The sequence below is a fragment of the Myotis nattereri genome (genome assembly GCF_964212035.1).
Source record: "Myotis nattereri genome assembly, chromosome: 2".
Taxonomy (NCBI): Eukaryota; Metazoa; Chordata; class Mammalia; order Chiroptera; family Vespertilionidae; genus Myotis; species Myotis nattereri.
In genome coordinates this window covers 180,265,682-180,290,184 of record NC_138076.1, presented here as the reverse complement: position 1 = coordinate 180,290,184, position 24,503 = coordinate 180,265,682, and the positions used below count along the sequence as shown (strand labels likewise).

Genomic DNA, 24,503 nt, shown 5'->3' with positions numbered 1-24,503 from the left:
CCACGGTGACGCAAGGAAGGAAATCTCGCGAGGTTGGAGTGCTGGTGGGAGCGCTAGTCTGACGCGGTTCCCGGTCCAGTGATGGGGCCGAGCCCTGCGGACCCCCCAGTTGCCCGCCGACTACCTCAGTCTTGTTCTAGGTCTGCGCGCTGAAGACGCTGAACAGGCGGAAGGACTCTCTCCGCTTGGGTGCGTAGGTCCCCGTTGGCAGAGGCTTTGAGCCCTGATCGCCAAAGCTGACGGCTGCGAGGGACTGAGACCAGAGTAAGTGGAATAAACCCGGGGGCCAGAGCAGGCGAGGGGAGCCGTTAGCTTCCTTTGCCGGGGCCGCTCTGGTGCTTTGCTCCTCCTGAGCTACCGATCGCCCGGCCCTCGGTTGCCCCCCGCCGGTTAGCCCCTCCGGGGAGCCGTACTTCCTCTCCCCGGCCTCAGGTCTGAGCTCCTGGTTCCGGGGCTGCAGTGCGGAAAGTTTAATGAAAAGCTTTGGCCCTGGCCCTCGGGACACACCTTCCGTCTGTTTTCTTGCTGCCTAACCCACCTGGGAGCTCACCGTTGAGGGGAGGGAAGGGGGACCCTTTCGGTTTTCACTTTACCTCTTTGCAGCATAGGACATAGAGAACTCTTTTCTCCTTCTTGAAACTGCCGTCTGAGGTTTGCTACTCCTTCCCTGGTTTTCTTCCTGCCGTTCTTCTGCACCCCATGATTGCTAGTGGGTCCAGTCCTGCTGGCCAAGCTGGGAACCTGCGTCCTTGATTCTGCATTTCCACTCGCACTGCACTATGTTATTTCTTCTTTCCCCAGAATGGTGCAGGTGCCCTCCCCCAGCTAAGCTTCCCCGCCATCATCCTTCCCAGTGACTTATCGTTCTGAACTACACATCTGTTTATGTCGCTGCCTAAACTTTTTCGGTCACCGATTTTGCCGACAGAACTGTTTCCTGATGGGTAAGCAGTACCATTCAGGACCTCTTACTTTCAGCCCCAATCTAGTTTGCCTTCTTAGTCTCGTCTTGCTTCTCCAGATACCTTACTATCCGACCACACCAGGCAGCTGGCTGTAGCACCAAAGATGTCGTGCACTTTCACAGCTGTGTGCCTTTGACATTTAAAAAATATGTGTGTGTGTATATGTATGTATATATATACACACACACACATATATACTAGAGGCCTGGTGCACAAAAATTTGTGCACTGGGGGGGTGGTGTCCCTCAGCACGGCCTGTGCCCTCTCGCAGTCTGGGACCCCTCAGGGGTGACTACTTGCTGGCTTAGACCTGCTCCCCAGGGGATTGGGCCTAAGATGGCAGTCAGACATCCCTCTGGCAGCCTGGCAACCCTCGGGGGATGTCCACTTGCCAGCGGGGAGCAGGCCTAAGCTGCAGTCAGACATCCTTAGTGCTGCTGAGGGGGCAGGAGAGGCTCCCACCACCACCGCTGTACTGGCAGCCATCAGCCTGGCTTGTGGCTGAGCAGAGCTCCCCTGTGGGAGTGCACTGACCACTAGGGGGCAGCTCCTGCATTGAGCGTCTACCCCCGGTGGTCAGTGTGTGTCATAGTGACCAGTCATTCCCAGTCCTTCTGCTGTTAGGGTCAGTTTGCATATTACCCTTTTACTATAGAGGATAGAGGCCTGGTGTACGGGTGGGGGCCAGCTGGTTTGCCCTGAGGGTGTCCTGGATCAGGGTGGGGGTCCCGCTTGGGTGCCTGGCCAGCCTGGATGAGGGGATGATGGCTGTTTGCAGCTGGTCACACCCCCTTCAGGGTGGGGGTCCCCGCTGGGGTGCCTGGCCATTCTGGGTGAGGGGCTGAGGGCCGTTTTCAGGCTGGCGGGTGACTGAAGCTCCCAACCTCTCCTTTTTTTCTTTTTTTTTTTCTTTTTATGCTGGGATTTATTTACCTTCTATGGCTGTCACTGGAGCTGAGAGCGGGCTTTAGCTCTGAGTCTCGCCTCCAGCTCTGAGACCTTGGCTGCTGAAAACAGGTATCTGAGTTTGTTTGGCTTCTATAATTGAAACACTGTTGCAGCTCCAGCTCTGAGGCCCAGCTGGCTGAAAACAGGTTTCTGGGGTTTGTTTAGCTTCTATAATTGCAACATTGTTTCTTAGAGTGCAAGCTCAGAGCCCAGCAGCGGCAGGCGGGGAACCTTGGCTTCCTCCATCACTGGAGCAAGCAAGCCTCCTGTTCGCTTCAGCTGCCTGGCTGTTGGCCGCCATCTTGGTTGGCAGTTAATTTGCATATTGCCCTGATTAGCCAATGGGAAGTGTGTCGGAGGTACAGTTAATTACCATGTTTGTCTATTATTAGATAGGATATAATTTACATGCATTTTTCTTGATTTTTTTTTAGAGTGTAAGTTTATGAGAAAGCCATACTATGCCTTTTTCTTTTTCTATTCCATGTCTATTATCTATTAATTGACATTAGAGATACCTGCCTGAGCAACCCAATAGAAATTTTTAATTAAAGTAGATTGTTGACAGTTGAAGACACTCAATGGCATATCGGTAGTCACAGTATTTCTGTATGTCCAACTATAGGATACTGAATTTTGGGGTAAAAGAGAAAGAAGAGTGACTTGAATTTCTTTAAAATTTTGTTAACCAAAATCTAAAATTAACAGCTGTCAGTTGCTGTCATAGGTGGGTGGTGGTTTCTCTTTTATCAGCAGCAGAATGTTCTGAACTCGCTGCCAGGAGTCTGACTGTCAATGTCTGTGGGTGGTAAAGTGGGCGAGTATGTAGCTAATGCAGGGGGAAAACCTGCTTTAGAAAAATTTCACCTGCAATTTGGGCCCACCTATAGGAGATAATGTAAGTAATAATTAAGCATGATAAAAATAGGTAGATAAATGGGAATACCCCTTTTTAAATGTTTTATTTAACTGGAATATATTTTTTAAACTTGTTAGAGGGGTTGGAAACAATCTCCCTCCCACTCCATTTACTGACCCAAAAAGAGAGGGGAAACACAATGTTTTTCAAAAAAGGTCGCAAAGTTAATGCATATTATAAAACATTCTAAACTTTTCTGTGGTTTCACATACAGGAAATGAACATGCAGATTCTTAGAAACTCTGTGTCACTGTTTTTCTGAAATGCTAATAAAATAATGCTTTGAATTACCTGATGTTTAAAATTCATTTCTCAGAATAGCATTATTTTTATAGTTACAAAGCAAAATTTAAATATAATTTATTTTGATAGTAGTATTTTTTTAGCAGTCTAGAGAATACTTTTTAAAGTGAATGTTAATTGTAATTGAGAAAGCCTATCAGTACACATCCATTGGTATTATAATTAACTCTAATGTCTAGTAAAAATGGATGCTAGGCTTTTACTGGTTAGAAGAAAAAATATTTGAGCCCTGACCAGTTTGGCTCAGTGGATAGAGCGTCGGCCTGTGGATTGAAAGGTCCCAGGTTCGATTCCAGTCAAGGGCATGTACCTTGGTTGCGGGCACATCCCCCGTGGGAGGTGTGTAAGAGGCAGCTGATTGATGTTTCTCTCTCATCGATGTTTCTAGCTCTCTATCCCTCTCCCTTCCTTTCTGTAAAAAATCAATAAAATACATTTTAAAATTTTTTTTGACATTTTGTTATTTCATTCTGCATTAACACTCCCATTTATTTTCTAGTGCTGGCTTGAAATGCAATTTTTATAATATTTTGGTGGACCTGTTGGTGAAATAGAGTCGGGGAATTTGCTCTGTTTTTCCAGCCAGGAATACTGAGATAGCTTTTATTTATCGAAAAGCAAATAGTGTCCTGAGATCCACCTTGGCTCCTGAGTAGAGCACTAGCCTGGGTATTGGAAATTCTATTTCTGGTACTAGCTTGACTCCTTCCTTGCTGCATGGTGCTGTCATTCATTTCCTTTCATTTGGAATCCCTGAGTCTTTCCTCATTGACAAATGGGAATACACTTGTCCTGTTGACCAAAGGACATTATTAGGTAGTAGTCCTCAGGTTCAGAAAGCTACTAACAGTTTGAATTAATTAAAATGATTATTTAGCAGTTTTATTTTATTCTACAGTGCTCTAGAGGTCCATTTGGGTTGACTTAGGTTAGAGAGAAGGCTAAGACTACGTAAACCAAAATGAAATATCACCTCACGCTTGTGGGAATGACAATCATCAATAAACAACAAATAAGGATGTGAAGAAAAGGAAACCCTCATACACTGTTGCTGGGATTGTAAACTAGTACAGCCCCTAGGAAAAACTGGAGGTTCCTCAAAAAATTAAAAATAGAGCTGCTATACAATCCAGCAATTACACCTCTGGGGAATTTATCCAAAAACAAAACACTAACTAGAAAGATATATTAATTGTATGTTCATTGCAGCATTACTAGTAAGAGCCAAGATATGGAAGCCACCTAGATGTCTAACAATAGATGAATGGATATATATAAATCTCGTGTGTGTGTGTGTGTGTGTGTGTGTGTGTATTCTATATATATAAAAGGCTAAGTGGCCATCCAACCAGTAGCTGTGATGCACAGTAACCACCAGGGGGCAGACGCTTAACGCAGGAGCTGCCGAGCTACGTGACTTGACTTGGCAGCGGCAGTTCTTGGGTGATGTACCCGGGAACCAGAAAGGAGGGAGCCGGATTCCTGGGTGCATCACCTGAGAACCGCCCTCTTGCAATCCCGGACCCCTCGGGATGTGGAGAGCCGGTTTTGGCCTGATCCCCACAGGCCAGGCCGGGGACCCCACCTGCCAGCGTGACACATAGAGGCCACTTTGGCTGGTCAGTAGTGTGTGTAAACATTATCTCGGGTCACCTGACCAAGCAAAAGCTAGGAAGGATCTTATAGTCAGATTGACCACAGAATACAGATTAATAAAGTGACATCTTTCAAAAATGACAAGATAGGGAATGGCCTCATAAAGAACACTATTTCTGTATGATATAAAATGTATCCACTGGATGTTTACTTTTTTTCCCCCATCATAAACTCATGGTATTTTACATGCATTTTTATTATGTCTGCAAACTGTTTGCATGTATTCTAATTTTTTCAAATATTATAAATTCACTTTGTCTTGTGCCATCCTAATAGAAGCAAAGCTACGGGTGTTCTTAAATGTTTTTCTTTCTACTTATAATGAACAGTCCTGTAACAAATTTTGCTCCAGAAGCATATCTCTGTGAACATGAAACTGAAATAGGATGATGTGCCACCTTTGTTTTGAGTCTTGATTTCTATTTTTATTATAGGTATTCCTTTAGAAATGAGTTGCACAATTGAGAAGGCACTTGCTGATGCCAAAGCTCTTGTTGAGAGACTGAGAGATCATGATGATGCAGCAGAATCTCTGATTGAGCAGACCACGGCTCTCAACAAGCGAGTAGAAGCAATGAAGCAGGTTTGTTTTTTGTTTTCTTTTTTGTTGATTTCATTTTTTTTTAAAAAAGCAATCATTGATTTTTATGTATTGTTTGAATCACTAACTTCTGCTTAATTAGAATGTAATTATTATTTTTTGATGTTCTTTTTAAAATTTAAAGGTAGCTTAACATGTATGTTTCAATTTTACTTTATAATTTTTGTATTGCTCAGGTGAAATATGTATTTTATATATATTCCAAAATCTGTAAACTTGATCACAATTTTTCTGACAGACACACATTTGAGTTTATAAAATACATGAATTTATTCAGTCCAGATACATTTGGCAAAGACCAGATAATGTCATTTACCAGTATAGACACATTTTGCTCTCATATTTTTATAATGTGAAAATGTTTGTTTTTCTTTATAAAACCAGCTAGATGATGTTATTTAACAATTTTTTAAAATAATGCAGAGTAATATCTACTTTATACTTTTTGCAGTTATTGCATTTATATTTGCTACCTTGCCAGTTAAAGAAGAAATGAAAAGAACTTCACTTCTTGTTATCCTTAGTGTTGTGTGTAAGGACTTTCCAATGGGCCATGGAGTTTAGCTACCATTTAAAGCTCTCTTCTGATAAAAATTTTTAACTCTAAGAGAATTATAAAAGTTCTGATATTATGAAATCGGTAGGGGGAAATGTATATTCATAGCCTACTCTCATGAAATTCATTCATTTTTTAAAAGGAAGCAACCCTGGGATCCTGCTTTTATCAAAACTACTGGAAATAATGGAACAAGTTTACTTCGTTTGTCTTGCAACTCTGTTGCCCTAAAAAGATTACATACCACCTTAACTGTGTAGCTTGTCTTATGTATTCCAGTGAACATATATCTGATATTGAGCTGTGAAAAGAATTTGACATCTAAATTTAGAACCAGCAATGTTATAATGACTGTGTTACTTAGTGTCTCATAAAAATGCCTTGAAGCCAAAACCAGTTTGGCTCAGTGGATAGAGCGTCGGCCTGCGGACTAAAAGGTCCCAGGTTCGATTCCGGTCAAGGGCATGTACCAGGGTTGCGGGCACATCCCCAGTGGGAGATGTGCAGGAGGCAGCTGATAGATGTTTCTCTCTCATCGATGTTTCTAACTCTCTATCTCTCTCCCTTCCTCTCTGTAAAAAAATCAATAAAAATATAAAAAAAAATGCCTTGAAAATAAAATTAGATTCCTAGTTATTTAAAAAAGATAATAATTTTGCACATATTATTGAGATAAAACTTACATACCATAAAGCTTATCCTTTTGAAGGGTACAGTTTATTGGACTTTAGAATATTCTCAGGTTGTGTAACCATAATTACTAATTCCAGAATATTCTCATCATCCCAAAGCCCCATTCTCTCTTCCCCAAGCCATCACTGATTTTTCTCTCTCAATGGATTTGCCTATTTTAGACATTTCATATGAACAGAATCTTGCAATGTTGGGCTTTTTGTGACTGATTTAACAATGTTTTCAAAGTTCATTTTATAGCAGATATCAGTGCTTCATTCCTTTTTATTACCAAACTAGAGGCCCGGTGCACGAAATTCATGCTGTTGGGGGTCCCTCAGCCCAGCCTGCGCCCTCTCACAGTCAGGGAGCCCTCGGGGGATGTCCGACTGACAGCTTAGGCTCACTCCCCATGGGAACCAGCCTAAGCCAGCAGTTGGGCATCCTTAGCACTGCTGCAAAGGCAGGAGAGGCTCCCGCCACCTCCACTGCACTCGCCAGCCGTAAGCCTGGCTTTTGGCTGAGCAGCGCTCCCCCTGTGGGGGCGCACTGACCACCAGGGGGCAGCTCCTGCATTGAGCATCTGCCCCCTGGTGGTCAGTGCGCATCACAGCAACCGGTCGTTCTGCCATTTGGTCAATTTTCATATTAGCCTTTTATTATCCTATGTAATTCAGTTTTCATATTAGCCTTTTATTATCCTATACTAGTAGCCCAGTGCACGAAATTCGTACACATTAAAAGGGAATTAATTAGCGGAAATATTTTAATATTGCTATTTGCCCTTTCTCTGTACTAGAAGTGTGAGAAATGAAAGGAAATTAGTAAAATGTGTATGAAAATAATAAGTAAATTTATTAATAAATAAATAGTAACAAAAGGATATAACAACAACAGAGGCATGATATAAAAATGACAAAAACATGATATGAAAACAAAAACATGATATAAAAACAACAGTGATGCAAACAATGACTGATAAAGTGATTAAACTAATTCTAATATCTCCCTGTACACCACATTAAGAGTGAAAACACTTTCAGAGTGCCTGACTAATTTCCCTTGTGCTGAAGTATTTAGAACTTTAACTTTAACATCACATGCTCATCGAACTCGAGAGAAAGCAATATGTAACTGACCATGTGTGAAAACGGGTTCAGGTAGGAATATGCCTATTCTATCTAGAGTTTGTCCTTGTGATTTATCAATAGTCATCACAAATGCTGGCATCACGGGAAACTGACGTTGATTCAATTTAAATGGGAGGCCACTGTCAGATGGGGACAAATCAGTTCTTGGAATCAGAACAACCCCTCCCTCTGCAGATCCTGTTAATACTTCAGCTTCGATAATGTTAGGTCATAATCTTTAGATAATAAATCTGGTACCGTTACAAAGACCCCATTTACTGTTGAGATTTCTCAATAGCGTGATGATTGCACCCACTTTCAATTTTAATTTATGACATGGCATTCCCAAAGGAATAATACTATTAAGAAATTCGGGCCGAAACCAGTTTGGCTCAGTGGATAGAGCGTCGGCCTGCGGACTGAAGGGTCCCAGGTTCGATTCCGGTCAAGGGCATGTACCTGGGTTGCGGGAACATCCCCAGTGGGGGATGTGCAGGAGGCGGCTGATCGATGTTTCTCTCTCATCAATGTTTCTGACTCTATCTCTCTCCCTTCCTCTCTGTAAAAAATCAATAAAATATATTAAAAAAAAAGAAATTCGGAAAGACAGTCAGTCTGATGTGATTGAGACAAGGGAGGTTTTCAGGGGGAGACTGGGAGATAGGGGCCTCCCCTCCCCCTCCTCCTCTTCCTGCGCGGACCTCAACCCCTCCCCAGTCCGCTCCCGACCGGCGCCCCACGCGGAAGACACCCCTCCCCCTCCCGCTTTCCCCTCCTCCTGGTGGGGAGGGGGCTGTGCTGCGCGGAGAGAACTCGGCAACGATTCCGAGAATGGTAAATAACGCTGATCATCTCTAGAAAGGATATTGCTTCACCTCATGTAAAGTATGCTCAATTCCCTCCCAGTGGTATAGCAGACAGAAGAACCAAGATGGCGGCGTAAGGTACAGACCTGTGCGTGCTGCCTCCCACAACAACATTGAGACTACCAACTATAAAACAGTTTTCATTCAGAACCATGGGAAAGCTGGCCCAGTGGAAGCTCTACAACTGGAAGGAAAGAAAGAAGAGCATTGAGACTGAGTAGGTTGTGCAGAGGCTCCAAGAACGGAGGTATGGAATCGCGCGCCAGGCCGACTGCAACTGGATGCGCGGTTTTTTTCAATTAGAAGGGGTTGCAGACTCTCGAGTCCACTGAGCTGGTTTGGGGCGGAATTCTGAGGCCCCAGACCCCTACTGGGAGAGGCAGGACGGCCTTGCAACTGGCTGGAGAGTGAGAGTGGCTGTCTCACGAAGCTGCTCGCTGGCACTCGGGGACGCGAGACGCTGAGTCACGGAGAGGTGAGGAGGCGTGGAGACGCCATTGCCCCTTGCTCCACCCTGGTGATTCCTGGGACCCCTCCCTACTCAATTTACATCCCCACCCAAGCTGTGCTAGTGGCACAAAGAGAACCACCGGCACTTTTGCAGCCCAGCCCAGCAGAATGCAGATTTCAACTCCTCAAGAAGCAGAATCAGGTTTGGAGGAAGCCGGAGCCGGACCCGGCTGGGCTGGCGATGTGGAACCACTGTACCAGCAAACGCACAGGCAGGTCCACCAGATCCAGTCTCACATGGGATGCTGGGAGATGGCAGACAGACAGTCTGTGCACTTGGTAGAAAACGAAATCCAAGCAAGCATACCAGATATTCAGCCACCAGGAACGCCGGGAGATTTTGTCCAGCAAGGAGCCGTCCAACAAAGGACAGAATGCCAAACTTTGTGTTGCAGAGACGGCCCCCGTGAGGCCGAGGTGGTCCCTGTGGGGCTGGGACGGCCCTTGAGAGGCTGGGATGGCCCCCGTGAGGGAGGTTGCAACAGCCCCGGTGAGGCTGCAACGGCCCTGGTGAGGTTGTAACGGCCCCAGTGGGGTTGAGACGGTTCCTGTGGGGTTGGGACGGCCCCTGTGGGGTTGAGACGGCCCCAGGGAGGCTGAGACGGCCCCAGTGAGGTTGAAACGGCCCCTATGAGGTTGAGACGGCACCAGTGAGGCTGAGACGGCCCCTGTGAGGCTGAGACAGCCCTTGTGAGTCTGGGACGGCCCCGGTGAGGTTGAATCGCCCCTGGTGAGGTCGAGATGGCCCTGGTGAGGTCGAGACGGCCCCGGTGAGGTCGAAGCGGCCCCGGTGAGGTTGAAGCGGCCCCGGTGAGGCTGAGACGGCCCCTGTGAGGTTGAGATGGCACCAGTGAGGCTGAGATGGCCCTTGTGAGTCTGGGACGGCCCCTGTGAGGCTGAGATGGCCCCTGTGAAACTGAGATGGCCCCTGGGAAGCTGAGAAAAATACCACATGAGCTCAATCATTTATGAATAATAAGGACCATTATAGATTGATGAACAAAAATGGATACAGAGGCAGAGCAGCATTGAGCAGAATGTCAAACTACAGTGGGGACCCTGGGGAGGGTTGGGGGGGAGGGGTAGGAGATCAACCGAAGGACTTATATGCATGCATATGAGAATAACTAATGGACACAAGACACTGGGGGGTGGGGGAAGCTGGGGGAATGTCAAGTGGGGGGGGGGGAGACATGTGTAATACTCTTTGTAATACTTCAAGAAATAAAAAGAAAATGATAGCAAAAAAAAAAAAAAAGAAAAGAAATTCGATGGGAAAATTTTCCTTTTCAGCATCATCTGTGGAATCAATGGAATCATCACTCAGATATGTGTGAAAATCTCCATCGAGTATATCCAAAATTTCTTCATTTACTTTTTGAACGTGCTCATTTTTTGGACAAAGAATTGCACGTTGAGATATGTTTTTAATATTATCTATAGATATAGCATTTCCAAAGGTAGCTTCAATAATAGATCCATTACAAATCATTTCACAGGGGATTTCAATAATGTCCATTTCTAAATGAAAACTGCTATCAAGTTTGCCATCTCCAAGTTTTACTAACCATTCACTATAAGACATATTCCCTCCTCCCTGCTGTCAGGGTCCAGGGTGCAGGTGAATGGGATTCCTGGCTGGCAGGCTGCTGACAGCAAGCTGACCAACAGCTGATTCTATAAGGAATGGGGCTCCCTCCTCCCAAATTTCTCTTAGTAATCTGTCTATGGCGTTTATAGCATGACTGGATGCCATGGTGCATTCGTCAATAATGAGAAGTTGGGCCTTTTTAATAGTTTTAGCAACTTCACTGTTTATATCGAGTCTAGAAATTAAAGTTTCATTTAGTGGAATGGGTAATTTATATTGGGAATGAAAGGTGCTTCCACCGAGAAGTAAATTTGCAGCAATTCCTGTAGACGCTGTGGGTAAAACAGTACTACCACTACCTCTAATATAATGTATTAAAACTTTATAAAGCTCTGCCTCCACGCTCTGAGGGCCGGTTCCTGCCTCAAACCTCGCCCTCCTGGGAAACAGCTCAGGGAGGGTGCAGCCCTTGGCAATGCGACCCAGGACTCAGTGTGTCCACGCTCCAAAAGCCGGTTCCTGCCTCAAACCTCGCCCTTACCCGAAACAGCTTGGGGAGGGTGCACATGTGGCTAAGAGGACCCAGGACTCAGTGCATCCATGCTCCGAGGGCGCGTTCCTGCCTGAAACCTCACCGCCCTCACAGGAAACACCTCGGGGAGTTTGCAGCCGTTTCCAAGACAACCACTGCAGGACTGACTGCCTTCTGGTTGGTCGAGCCTCGGTGGTGATGTTACACCCAGGGTTTTTATATAAATAGATAATTCAATTTGCATATTAGCCTTTTATTATTGTATATAATAAAAGGCTAATATGCAAAACAACTGGCGGAACGACCAGTCACTATGATGCGTACTGACCACCAGCGGGCAGGCACTCAACGCAGGAGCTGCCCCCTGGTGGTCAGTGCGCTCCCACAAGGGGAGCACCTCCCTGCCAGAAGCTGGGCTCACAGCTGGCCAGCGCAGCGGTGGTGGCAAGAGCCTTTCCCACCTCTGTTGCAGGCAGTGTTAAGGAGCGAGGGGTCCCGGACTGCAAGAGCTCCTGACTGCAAAAGGGATGTCTGACTGCCAGCTTAGGCCTGATCCCCCTGAGGGGACCCAGACTGCAAGAGGGTGCAGGCTGGGCTGAGGGGACCCCCCACCCCCTCAGTGCACGAATTTCGTGCACCGGGCCTCTATATAGGATAATATTCCATTATAAGGATATGTCACATTGTGTCTACTATTCATCAGTTGATGGGCATTTGGATTATTTCTATGTTTTGGCTATTATAAATAATACTGCTATGAATACTTTTGTACAAGTTTCTGTGTGGACATGTTTTCAGTAATCTTGGGTATATAACTCAAAGTGGAATGGATGGGTCATATAATAGCTCTGTATAATTTTTTGAGGATCTGCCAGACTGTTTTTCATAGTAGTTACATCTTACATTCCCATCAATAATATATGAGGGTTACAATTTCTCCACATTCTCTCCAACACTTGTTATTTGTCTTTTTTATTAAAGCCATCCTAGCAGTTATGAAGTGGTATCTTATATTGAATTGCATTTCCCTAGTGACTAATGATTTTAAGCATTTTTTCATGTGCTGTTGGTCATTTGTATATTTTCTTTAGAGCATTGTCTCTTCAAATCCTTTGCCAGTTTTTTCTCCAGCTTTATTGAAATGTAATTGACATAAAACATTGTATATGTTTAAAGTATACAGTGTGATGATTTGATACACATATATTGTGAAGTGATTGCCATAAGATTAGTTAGCATTTCCCTCACCTGGCATAATTACCTTTTTCATATGTGTGGTGAGAACATTTAAGATCTACCCTCTTAGCAGCTTTCAAACACACAATACAGTATTGTTAACTATAGTCACCGTGCTATACATTATATCCCCAGAACTTACCTTATTTGCCAATTTTTTAATTGGGTTTTCTTATCATTCATTTAGTTGTGAGAATTCTTTATATATTTTGGATACTAGACCCTTATCTGATATATGATTCAGATTTACATTTTCAAATATTTTCTTCCCACATGTTCTTTTTTAATATTTTCATTAGTATCAGGAAGAAATTCAAGAACTTAATGAAGTTGCAAGACATCGGCCACGGTCTACATTAGTTATGGGAATCCAGCAAGAAAACAGACAAATCAGAGAATTGCAACAAGAAAACAAAGGCAAGATATATTATTTCTACATATAGCAAATCAAAAGAGAACTTTGCTTCCGGTTGGCATGGCTCAATGGTTGAGCATTGACCTATGAACCAGGAAGTCACGGTTCAATTCCTAGTCAGGGCACATGCCCAAATGGATTGTAGGCTCCCTCCCCAGTGTGGGTCATGCAGGGGGTAGCCTATCAGTGATTCTCTCTCATCTTTGATATTTCCGTCTCTCTCTCCTCCTTCCTTCCTCTCTGAAATCAATAAAAATATTTTTTTTAAAAAAGAGAGAACTTTACAATTGTACTGTCAACTTGGGATCAATTAATATTGTCAAACATGGGAAAATAATCAATTGAATTTACTTTTTGATGTTAATGTCATCTCTACTTCATAGGTCTGTTGCCCTTTTTTCTGTTCTACATTTGAATGTCTGCCTTGCTTGGAGTCATCTTACATTCTGACTTTAAATATTCAGTTTGTGCCATTGTTGTTACGTATGAAATAACTCAATTTTATTCTCTGCAATCCCACCACTTTGTTCCCCAGCTTAGATGTTCATAGTCTCTTCCTGAACTATCCTAATTCGCCTCCCTGATTCCATCCCCTGCAATCCATCTTCAACACTGGCATCAGATTGATTTTTTTAAATTATCTGATCATATTATTTAGCTTAAGAACCCTCATTGTACAACATCAGGTCTTCAAATAACATCAATTTGTTCATTTCGTTTTATAGTTGATGAAATGCTATAGGAAGTTAACTATTTTTTATGTCATTTAGTCTTTGGTAAAATTGATTTTGTTATATGTCATTTTGCTTAAAGTCACGGAACCTGTCAGTTTCCTTGTGTACTTATTTCTTTATCCGATGGCCTTCAAAGTCAACTCCAAGCCTTCTTTTCTTTCTTCTTCTCATGCCTCTCTTCTCTATGAAACCTTTGCTTTTGCCATCCCAAACTAGTTCCTAAATGTACTGTCACTTTCATACCTCCCTGCTTAGAATGTTTTTTGTTTTTCAGCTCAAGGAATGCAGGTTCACCTCAATACCATACTTCTGTGAAGCTTTCACTAATTTCTCCTCACAGACTTCTCATATATATTTGAATAGAGCACATCTTTGCACTTACCACATTGTATTACAATTATTTATGTATTTTTTTTCTCGACTACACTCTGAGCTCCATGGCCTTTTGGTTTTCCTAATATAAAGCATCATCTGATACCTAATTGTTATTCATTGAATGGGTATTGAAATGATTTTCAAAAAATGTGTTTTAAATGGTAATTTAAAAACTAATAAAGGACTTCATTTGGTATCTTTTATTCCTATACTATCCTATATAGCTATATTGTTATTCATCAGGTTTTCTTTTTAAAATACCCTCTTTATAAGTTGCTTTTTTAATAAAGTAATACGGAAGAGAATATTTTATACATCTTTAACTCAAGTTTGAATAAAATATACTATTATTCTTGATAGAATTACGTACATCCTTGGAAGAACATCAGTCTGCCTTGGAACTGATAATGAGCAAGTATCGTGAACAAATGTTTAGATTGCTAATGGCTAGCAAAAAAGATGACCCGGGTATAATAATGAAGTTAAAAGAGCAGCACTCAAAGGTAATCCATTCTATAAATATAATTGGAAATGGAATAGAAGGACAATTGGTTAACTTATTTTTTTCATTTCTTGTTATTGATCATTTTATTTTATTTACTCTTTTAACTACCATTGTTCCTAGTAGCTTTAATATATATTAAAAAGTAAATTTTATTTGAGAAATAAAGGTAAGTATTCAATTCAAATTTATTTTTATAAGATTATCTGCTTTTAAGAAATATTTCTTTAAATAGATTTCTGTATTGACATCTGTTGCAAAAACAAAAATTGGAATGCTAAAAACTTTTTTAAAAAATTGAACACAGATAAAGATAGATTTGTTTTTCTTAAAACTATTTTCTAAATAAGGCTGATTCATCCATACTATCATCTTGTTTATAATGGAAAGAACAGGGGGTCAGGGAGAGGAAAAGAACCAACATACTAAAAATTTGCTCTCCTCCCCCCAAATCACATATCAGGAACATAATGTTTAGAGATAGCTAAACTGGTTAAAAATTAGTGTTTTTCCTTCTGTTCATTTGTTATTCCTGTGTCTGTTCCTTTTGTGTATGTCCCTTGTGTTTGCTAACAACTGCTATGAAGACAAGTAGAATAATCTTTACCATTTACCTTTTATTTTAAACTGAATTTTAACTGCTGGTATGGAATAAAAATATTAGAATAGATTGTAATTATGAGGCCATTTTCTATAATGGATAATGGTGAGCTAACTATTAGTGGTTATAACTAATATTATTTAAGAAATATTGATTGTTATAAGACATTTTTATCTTTCTCAACTATTGAAACACATTTTAGATTCTTTGAAATGTTTCTTCCATCTTGGGGCTTGTAGATATTTTTCAATTATTAATTCTATTAAAATTAAATACCTAGTAAATAGATCTTTGTGTGACAACTTTGCACATTTGAGGAAGTTAGTAATCTTGTGTCAAATAGTAAAGTAGTAAATTAATAAATACGAGTTGAATGTTAGTTAATTATGCTGTATTCATCTCCTAACCTAAAGGAAAATGTTGGATATTTAAGTAGCAATCTTTTGAGTGTAAAATGTATCTATTGTTAATGACATTATTATAAAATATTTATGTTTAAATGTATAACTCAAGAGGTTTTTTAAAGGTACAAAGATGAATTGACTTAAAAGTTGTTAAATGTGATCTTTTTTTTTAAAATATATTTTATTGATTTCTTATAGAGAGCAAGGGAGAAGGATAGAGAGTTAGAAACATCGATGAAAGAGAAACATCGATCAGCTGCCTTCTGCACACTCCCTACTGAGAATGTGCCCGCAACCAAGGTACATGCCCTTGACCAGAATCCAACCTGGGACCCTTGAGTCTGCAGGCTGACGCTCTATCCACTGAGCCAAACTGGTTAGGGCAAGAAATGTAATCTTGAGAAATTTCAGAAGTCCTTCTGTTCAATAATCTAAGAAATAGCCCTGGCTGGTTTTGCTCACTGGATAGAGCATCTGTCTGCGGACTGAAGGGTCCCAGGTTTAATTCCTGTCAAGGGCACATGCCCGGGTTGCAGGCTCAATCCCCAGTGAGGGGTGTGCAGGAGGCAGCTGACCAATAATTCTCTCTCATCATTGATGTTTCTATCCCCTTCTCCCTTCCTCTCTGAAATCAATAAAAATACATTTTAAAAAATAAAAGTAATCTAAGAAATAAATTTTTAAGATCTAAAGAGAAGAATACTTTGACCAAAAAAAGTGCTTAGAGTAAGATACTGCAGCTTGCTATTCCCATCTGGTAGTAGCTATGACAGAAGTGAATATTTTCTGAAACACATGAGATTTTACCATTCACCAGAGAGCTGTTTTATTAATTAGCAAAATGAAAAACTTCTTAAGATAGTTGTAAACCATCATTTTTTATTATATAAATTAAGTTCGTCATCATATGTGCCAATCCTTACCTTCCATAAAATGACTATTCAGTTACTTGTTATTAATTCTAACTAATACATATTAATGTTTGTGATTTTGATTTTCCCCAAAAAGGAGACACTTTGACTCAATTAAACAAACATCTATTAACATTTGCACTGGCTTAGTTATTATTAATAATAGGATGAATGAATGAATAAGTTCCATTATTCTATAATAGGAGCTTACAGTATAATGGGAGATACAGATACAAACATAACTATCTGATATAAGGTCAAATGTGATGAATCCTAAAATAGAGATATGAATTATTCCAGGAATAGTAGAGGAAGCAAGATTAGTTCTCATGAAGAGCATCTGGAAGGAGTAAGGAAAGGAAGAAATCCAACTAAATTCAGTTTTGAATTAATTAGTGGGGGTTGGGCATCAACAAGCAGAGGTGAGTGAGCAGAGAAACTGGTATGATTAAGGTGCAGAAATAGGAGATTCTAGGACATGTTTAGGTACTAGTGCTCTGCCATACCTAAACACAAAAATAATTTTATAACACACTTAGGGGTAACAGAGTCACACATAACAGCATTTTGAAGTAAGAGGCCCTTTTGGGACTACTGTAATCTAGAATTTTGCCCTTAATCTGAAAGTTTTTGGGCACACATTTAAAAATCAAAATGAGACCTCATTTTCATCCAAATATTCATTTTATTCATTATTTTTGAACAAATGCCTTTTTGGAAATCTTAAAAAAGCAAACATTTCAAACAGTTGGCTAACACGCATGAACTAACACTCATTCAGTTTTTAAATTACGGATAATATCCGTATTAACATTATAATGACTCTGTACTACAGATTGACATGGTACATCGTCACAGCTCCGAAGGATTCTTCCTTGATGCATCTCGACACATCCTTGAAGCACCTCAACATGGACTGGAGAGAAGGCACTTGGAAGCAAATCAGAATGTACACTATATAAAACAGTCAATTTTGGGGGTGCGGATGGAAGGGGGGGTCCATTTAAAGAGTTTTTTTACATTGAATTTTTCTACCAGATTAAATCAGCACATAAATGAAATTAAGTCTTAAAATGCTGTGCTAGCCATGCAAAAATATTCAGTGTAGAAACTTTAAGTCTGTCCTTGACTCTCTGTGTATTACACAGACACATCCTGTTAGGTAAGGGCAGGCCTTAAATGTTGTTCAGGCAAGCTTTCCATTTTGTGGCCCTTACTGCTGCTGCAAATTTAGTAAACTTTAAACAGTTACTCTCTTTCTGGACATCAAAGATATGTTCTTGGCAGTCATTTTAATCTGATTTCATAAAAATTTTGTTCAAATTATTAAATGAACTGTTTTAACTCAGATTTTTGACAGTTTGTTGTCCTTTAGTTTGAGTTTATAATAAAATGCCTTTGTATATGTGTTATTAAGTGTAGTATAGTATACTCTCCATTGTGTTTTAGCTGTCTGTTTGTTGTTTGTTTGTTTGTTTGTTTTTTACCTTACTTATAGCTGGTCTTTATTGAGCCAAATTGAAATAAACCTAAGCAAAAAAGTTACAAATGAAAGGCATGTCAAGACAGTTCAAGCATTATTTTGCTAACACTTCTTGCCTTTAGTTTTGAAAACACAGGTCTGGCCTCTTGTGCCCAATAAAAGATCTATGATACTTCTCCAAAGATTTTATTGTAATAAGTGAATCATTCATGAACTTGGCCTATAAAAATACTGCTCTGATTGAAGAATTGGGTGGGTTTTTTTCATGATGATTTTCTTAGACTCTGTCCTGAAGAAAAAAAAAAAATGGTGGTATCTTGTTTTCCATTTTAAAGGCAAGGAATTATTTGTTTCCTGTGTAATCATTTAACCTATGTCAGTCCCATAGAATATCAAATCATAAACTGAGCTAGCTGTTTGTATTCAAAATTTTTACTCATTTCCCTTATTCAATTTGTCCCTGCAGTTATCTGTATTTAACTTACTTTTAAACATTACATGCTTCCTTTATATTGGGAGGGATTTTAATCATTTTTAAGAATATGACAGATGTTTGTCTTGATATCATTCTTGCTACCATAATCTAATTTGGGGACATCCAACAGAACTTTCTGAAATGATGGAAATGTTCTTTATCTGCACTGTTCAATATGGAAGCTGAGAGCCACATGTGGCTTTTGAGTACTTAAAGTGTCACTACTACAACTGAGGAACTGAATTGCTAATTTCTTTAAATGTATTTGATTTTAATTCATGTAAATTTAAATAGCACCATATTGGATGATGTCAGATCTATATTTTGCCTTTTCTGTGTACTAGAATTGTATAGAAAGGACCTACATTTTTGTTGGTTAAGAAAGTATTAAATGTGTTTGCTAAAGATATTCCTCTTCTTCATCTTATTTCCTCCATAGTTTGCTAATTTGTTTGTTTGTTTGTTTGTTTTTTGGGGGGCCCTACTCAAATCCATTCTACCGTTAGAGAATATACAACTACTTAAGAGGCTTAATGTTTATTTGGAGAGCTATTAACTTTTATATTTAACTTTTGGTCTTAATATAGTAGAAGAACCCTCAAGTGCCAGTGAACAATGGTTTGTAGAAGGTTTTCATTTAAAAAATGATTATTCTTAAGTTTATGTTGATTTTAAATGTTTTGTCTGTATCTTTCACTTTGACTGTAAGCTCCTTAAAATCAGGGAACATGTCTTAACGGAATTCATATTTCTGTTGCCTAGTACAGGTGTGAAAAAAAAGAAAAATGAATGGGATTGGAAGAAATTTGTGTTACTTGTTGTACTAAAAAAGTGGATGACTATTTTATACTGAAATTATATTTTGAACAGTTTGCAAAGAAGGCCATTTAATATTTTAATACTTAAAAGCAGAACTATGCTCATTTTACTCAGTATGTATTATCTGTTATGTACTGAACACTTATAGGCAAATATAAACAAGATACAGTTTCTGCTGTCAAAGAGGATTATAATCGAGAAAGTTCTAGTTTGGATTGAGATCGATTTTTAGGTATGGGTAGTATAGAAAAGATTTATAAATCATGAAAACTTCAGGGAAAAGAGGTGGAATATGTCAGAAAGTTTTATCTTTCCCATTACTTTGACAAGTCATATAGGTAGGTGCAAAAAAGAAAAGTTGCTGATCATTTGTAGTGAAAGGAATGTGAAATGAGCTCTCTTCTTACGAGTGGGTTTACTTAAATTATGCTGCTTAGTCTTAATTCTAGTCCTAAAATCTGATTTCAAAAGCACGATCATGGTCAGTCAGCTTTCTTGTAAATATCTGTTTATTATATTAATTACATTCATGTTAAATGGCAGTATGTGAATATTACATTCATATTAAGTGGCAGTAAAGATTTTATAAAGATGAGAGGATCCAAAAATAACAATAATACAGTATTTCACTAATTTGCAACTCCCATCTCTCTTTTTCAGGAATTACAAGCACATATTGACCAGATAACTGAAATGGCAGCAGTAATGAAGAAAGCCATTGAAATTGATGAGCAACAGGGTTGTAAGGAACAGGAAAGAATATTTCAGCTTGAAGTAAGTTTTAAATTGTAAAAGTAGGTGAAACTGCTCAAAGATCTATGCCAGAAAATATATCCTATAAATCATTGTCCTTTATTTTGTGTAGTGAAAGTATAAACCATTGTTGAATAAGCCGAATCAGTAGAACAGACTTTTGTACTTTAAAAGCTTCATTTTGAAATTATGGTGGAGAAATTTGTTGTACAGGGCCAAAATTATTTCTCTCTCTAAGCATATAAGATTCAAACTTTTCCAGTAAAGGGCCAGATAGTAAATTTTTTAGATTTTACAAACTAGATAGTCTGTTGCAACTACTCAACTCTTCCATTATAATGCAAAATTTACAGTAAGATTTAATTTACAATAACAGACCCCAAGCCAGACTGTAGTTTGCTGATCCCTGCCTTTTACCATTGAACTTAGAAAGTAAAATCAAAGACAGAGTGATAGAGAATAAATTATGAAAATTATTTTAAAATGTGTGCACATTTCTTATAATATCTACCAAAAAAAAAAAAAAAAAAAGGCAAAGTTGCTTACCTTTTGGTCTAGATTTGGTCACTTACTTTCCTTTTTGAAAAACATCATGATTTACTCAACCAGCCCTGTTGTCAAATTCCTGTAAGGTAAGAAACCAGATGGCTTGTCTTGTATTCCATGCTATCATGGAGGTAATAAAAGTACTAAAGTACTAAGAGGTTGTAGTCCCAGGGTATTACTCACAAACTTTCTGAGTGTATTTAAATATAAATCTAGATGTTAAAATAAGGCAATTTCTGAGGTTCTGTCTACAATTATAGCTGCATAAATAAGAAGACTTTGCAGAGGTAGAAGCCATTGAACACATGATTCCTACCTCTTTAAAATAAAGTATTCTCTGGATTCAGGTTGTCAACTTCAGTTGCATATATATCACTCAGTGCATTTCTGTCAGTTACAGAACTTGCTTCTTATTTGTTATACTGTATGTTTGTGCTCTTGTAACTGGCTAACTTTGTGGCTGCATCTTTGTCTTTATTTTCTTATAGCAAGAAAACAAAGGCTTGAGAGAGATCCTTCAAATAACCCGAGAGTCGTTTCTGAACCTTAGAAAAGATGATGTATCAGAAAATACTTCTTTGTCAGCATTAGTGACCAATAGCGACCTGAGTCTGAGGAAGAGCTGAAGAGTCTGAGTTTCTTACAAGGCTCCAAATGATCCCTGGGACTGGTCTACTGACGTTAATGAATTAACAGGAAAATCAATCTCACGCTACTCTTTTTTCCCCTTTAATATGTACAGTGCACTGTAAATGACATTTTTAAGAGGTAGCAACAAAAAATGCATAGTTCATGGTATTAGACTTTATTCCAAAATGCAGTTGAAAAGTAGAAACAAGAGTTTGTTAATTGCTGAACAAATTGAAGATTTTTACAGTGACTGCTGAACATTTCAAGAGCTTCCAGTAGTGCTGTTGGCTTTCCGGATGATACTTGGAATATTCCCAGTAAATGTGTGGGAATTCATGAAGTTATCCCAATTTTAAAATACACATTTTGCCACAGTTTGGTGAGTGGAAGATCATCATACTAAGTTTTATCCTCCCTGTTTGGTGTCAAAGTTAACAAATAGCTTATGTACCATGAGACTTTAGCTTTAATGATTGCCTATCTACCTTCCGGTTAATTTAAATTCTTGTCCAAAAAAAAAAAAAATCAGTTTGAAAGGCTGTAGGAATGTCTTATATACACCATAAACAAAAGAGGTGATTTAATTTTAGCTAACTTACCATAATACTCAGCAAACAATTGTCCATAATTGCTAAGCATATGAGAAAGCATTTCAGGAATGAAAGAAAAGAAATACTACTTTCTAAGAAAGATCTTATAAGAGACATATTTAGTAGGTTAAACTACTCTGAAAGAATAAGTTTTGCTTTTAAATCATTAATGAAGAGATTTTTCTCGTGTGGTTGATATTTAAGGATACTGTGTAGCTCATTTAGCTAACAGTTGAAATGTTTGATAAAGCAAGCTAGGTATGGTTATTTCAAAGTAAGTTGGGATATCCTCTGCCTCACAGAGTCCCTTTTTTAAAAGTAACTGTTAAGTGAGATAGAAAAAGTAAATTAAAAAAGTAATTTCTAGATCTATTCTTAAAGCACCCATGTGGTCCTCATAACCTATGAGATTTTTCTTATAACTTTCCTGTTAAAGAGGGACAAAAAAATCCATGGAGTTAGGAGTATTTGTTTTATTTTTTTAATAAAATATATATCCAGTATGTAAATTTTTAAAAGCCACCAAAAATAGAAATGTGCTTTATCAATTGAAATGAAATTTTTTTCTTATTTTTGGTGATTACAGAATAAAAAGATCAAAGAAGTATCAGATATAAATATATTATGCTCATTTATATTAAATACATATTAAAATTAGCATAATAGAAAATTTACTTTGAGTATAAATTTGTTAAATGTTTACATGGTAATTTTTATGTATAATTTCATATATTGGTAAAATTAAAAACTACTTTTCAGAATTTTTCTATCTTAAGTTTGGGGTAAGTGGGGTTGATAGGGCTGATTGAATAGAAAAGGGCTATTGACCCAAACATTAAATTGATTTTTGTTCTCATTCAGAGGCCTTAATGTTTTATAAATAAAGGACAGTTTTTATTTTTTAACTTTTCTATTCGTTTTTGGGAAAGTATTCCTTAATTTGATGGCACATTCATTCATATAGTTTTTATCCCAAGTTAGAATGAAAGCAAATAAGCTACACAGTTGAGATTGTCTGAGGCAGTTTGAGGCAGCTCTATTATAAAACATTACTTGATAATTATTTTTGTAAACCAATAAGTTGAATTAATTTATTCTTAGTCTTCTTACTTGGATATAATTCTAAGATCTTGCTATTTAAAGACATTTACTTTGTCATATAGAAACAATTTTCCACCCCATACTTTTTTGTTAAGCAGAACCTTACATTTATTCTGAAGGTGTGTAGTGCATAGGAGCCTATTTTATCAATAAAGATGAGTGATTAAAATTGGTGTGCTCTCCAAGTTAATTTGAAAATAATGCTGACATTTATTTTTTGGGTTTTTTTTTTTATCTCTTCTTGGGGTTTTAATGATATTTAATAACAGGTATCAAATACATCAAGGAGTGAACTTTATACTAAAACATTCTATACAAATGCTGCTGTGGAGATAAGTATGGATATTGAATTTTTTTAGTATTATGTTCTTTGAAATGGATAACAACCTAGGACCTCAGAGAATTAACTTGGAAAAAACATGTTTTCATTGCATAAAATTGTAACCCCCCTCCCAAAGAAGAGATCATTGCAATATCATTGCAACATTAGAAGCCTCCTACCAGTTCACCAGAGAAAAATGAGAAGTAATCAGTGATTTACATTTTCTTTATGATAACAGCACATTTGGAAAGGGAGTCAGGCATCCCAAATTTTGGTCTGGGCACTACTTTATAACTAACTTCATATAATTGGCTCCTTCATCAAGGATTTCCTAATTATTCTCACCACAAAAACAACATAATTATGATATGATAAAATAAAGGGTTCAGATAACATGATTTCTGAAGTCCATTCCTACCCAGCCAGTGTGACTCAGTGGTTGAACATCGACCTATGAACCAAGAGATCACTGTTTGCAATGAACTTGTATACATATATGCATAACCTGTGCGCACGGACAATGGAGTGGTGAGGGGGTGGGGGGAGTGGGCTGGAAGAGGTTAATAGAGGGAAAGGAGGACCTATGTAATACTTGCAACAATAAAGCCTTTTTTTAAAAAATAAAAAAAGGATCACAGTTGGATTCCTGGCCAGAGCACATGCCTGGGTTGCCAGCTTGATCCCCAGTAGGGGGTGAGCAGGAGGCAGCTGATCAATGATTCTCTCTCATCATTGATGGTTCTCTCTCCTCTTTCCTCTCTGAAATAAGTAAAAATATACTTTTTAAAAAATAAAGTCCATTTGTGGTCTAATATTCTAGCAATTTCTTCGTTAAAATCAGTTACTATCTCATCTTCTATGGAACTCAGTTGATCTATAGCACTGGTGAGCTACTGTGGTTTGAAAACATGGTAGGTAGCCTATAACAGATTATCAGAAACAAAATAGGACAGTATACTTTTCCAATACTATTACTTTCCTTCAGTTTGACATACCTGAAGTTCTAATGAACTAACCCACTAAAGACATCAATCAGCTTGCCCCAGAATTCCTTCATTTTTTAAAAAAAATATATTTTATTGATTTTTTACAGAGAGGAAGGGAGAGGGATAGAGAGTTAGAAACATCAATGAGAGAAACATCAATCAGCTGCCTCCTGCACACTCCCCACTGGGGATGTGCCCGCAACCAAGGTACATGCCCTTGACTGGAATCGAACCTGGGACCCTTGAGTCCGCAGGCCAACGCTCTATCCACTGAGCCAAACCGGTTAGGCTCCTTCATTTCTTATGATTTCATTTGTGCTTAAACTGATTCTTTAAATAATTATTTTTAATTAAATAATTGTTTTTATAGC

At 38.9% G+C, this 24,503-nt stretch overlaps 1 protein-coding gene across 6 annotated transcripts; it reads left to right on the top strand.

Moving 5' to 3' along the window:
- Positions 1–27: 27 nt before the first annotated feature.
- On the top strand, positions 28–22,983 carry FGFR1OP2 (FGFR1 oncogene partner 2). 6 transcript variants are annotated; one of them, XM_081083713.1, is made up of 8 exons: positions 28–264; positions 802–944; positions 5,226–5,374; positions 12,785–12,902; positions 14,370–14,512; positions 17,263–17,376; positions 19,865–19,978; positions 20,992–22,983. In XM_081083713.1, the coding sequence occupies exons 2-8, from the start codon at positions 941–943 to the stop codon at positions 21,127–21,129; spliced, it is 780 nt and encodes a 259-aa protein (XP_080939839.1). In that variant the 5' UTR covers positions 28–264; positions 802–940; the 3' UTR covers positions 21,130–22,983. The 6 variants fall into 6 exon arrangements, with proteins under 6 accessions (XP_080939839.1, XP_080939840.1, XP_080939843.1 ...); XM_081083714.1 differs by lacking the exon at positions 802–944 and having other exon boundaries at positions 30–264; XM_081083715.1 differs by lacking the exon at positions 802–944 and having other exon boundaries at positions 37–189.
- The last annotated feature ends 1,520 nt before the right edge of the window (positions 22,984–24,503 follow it).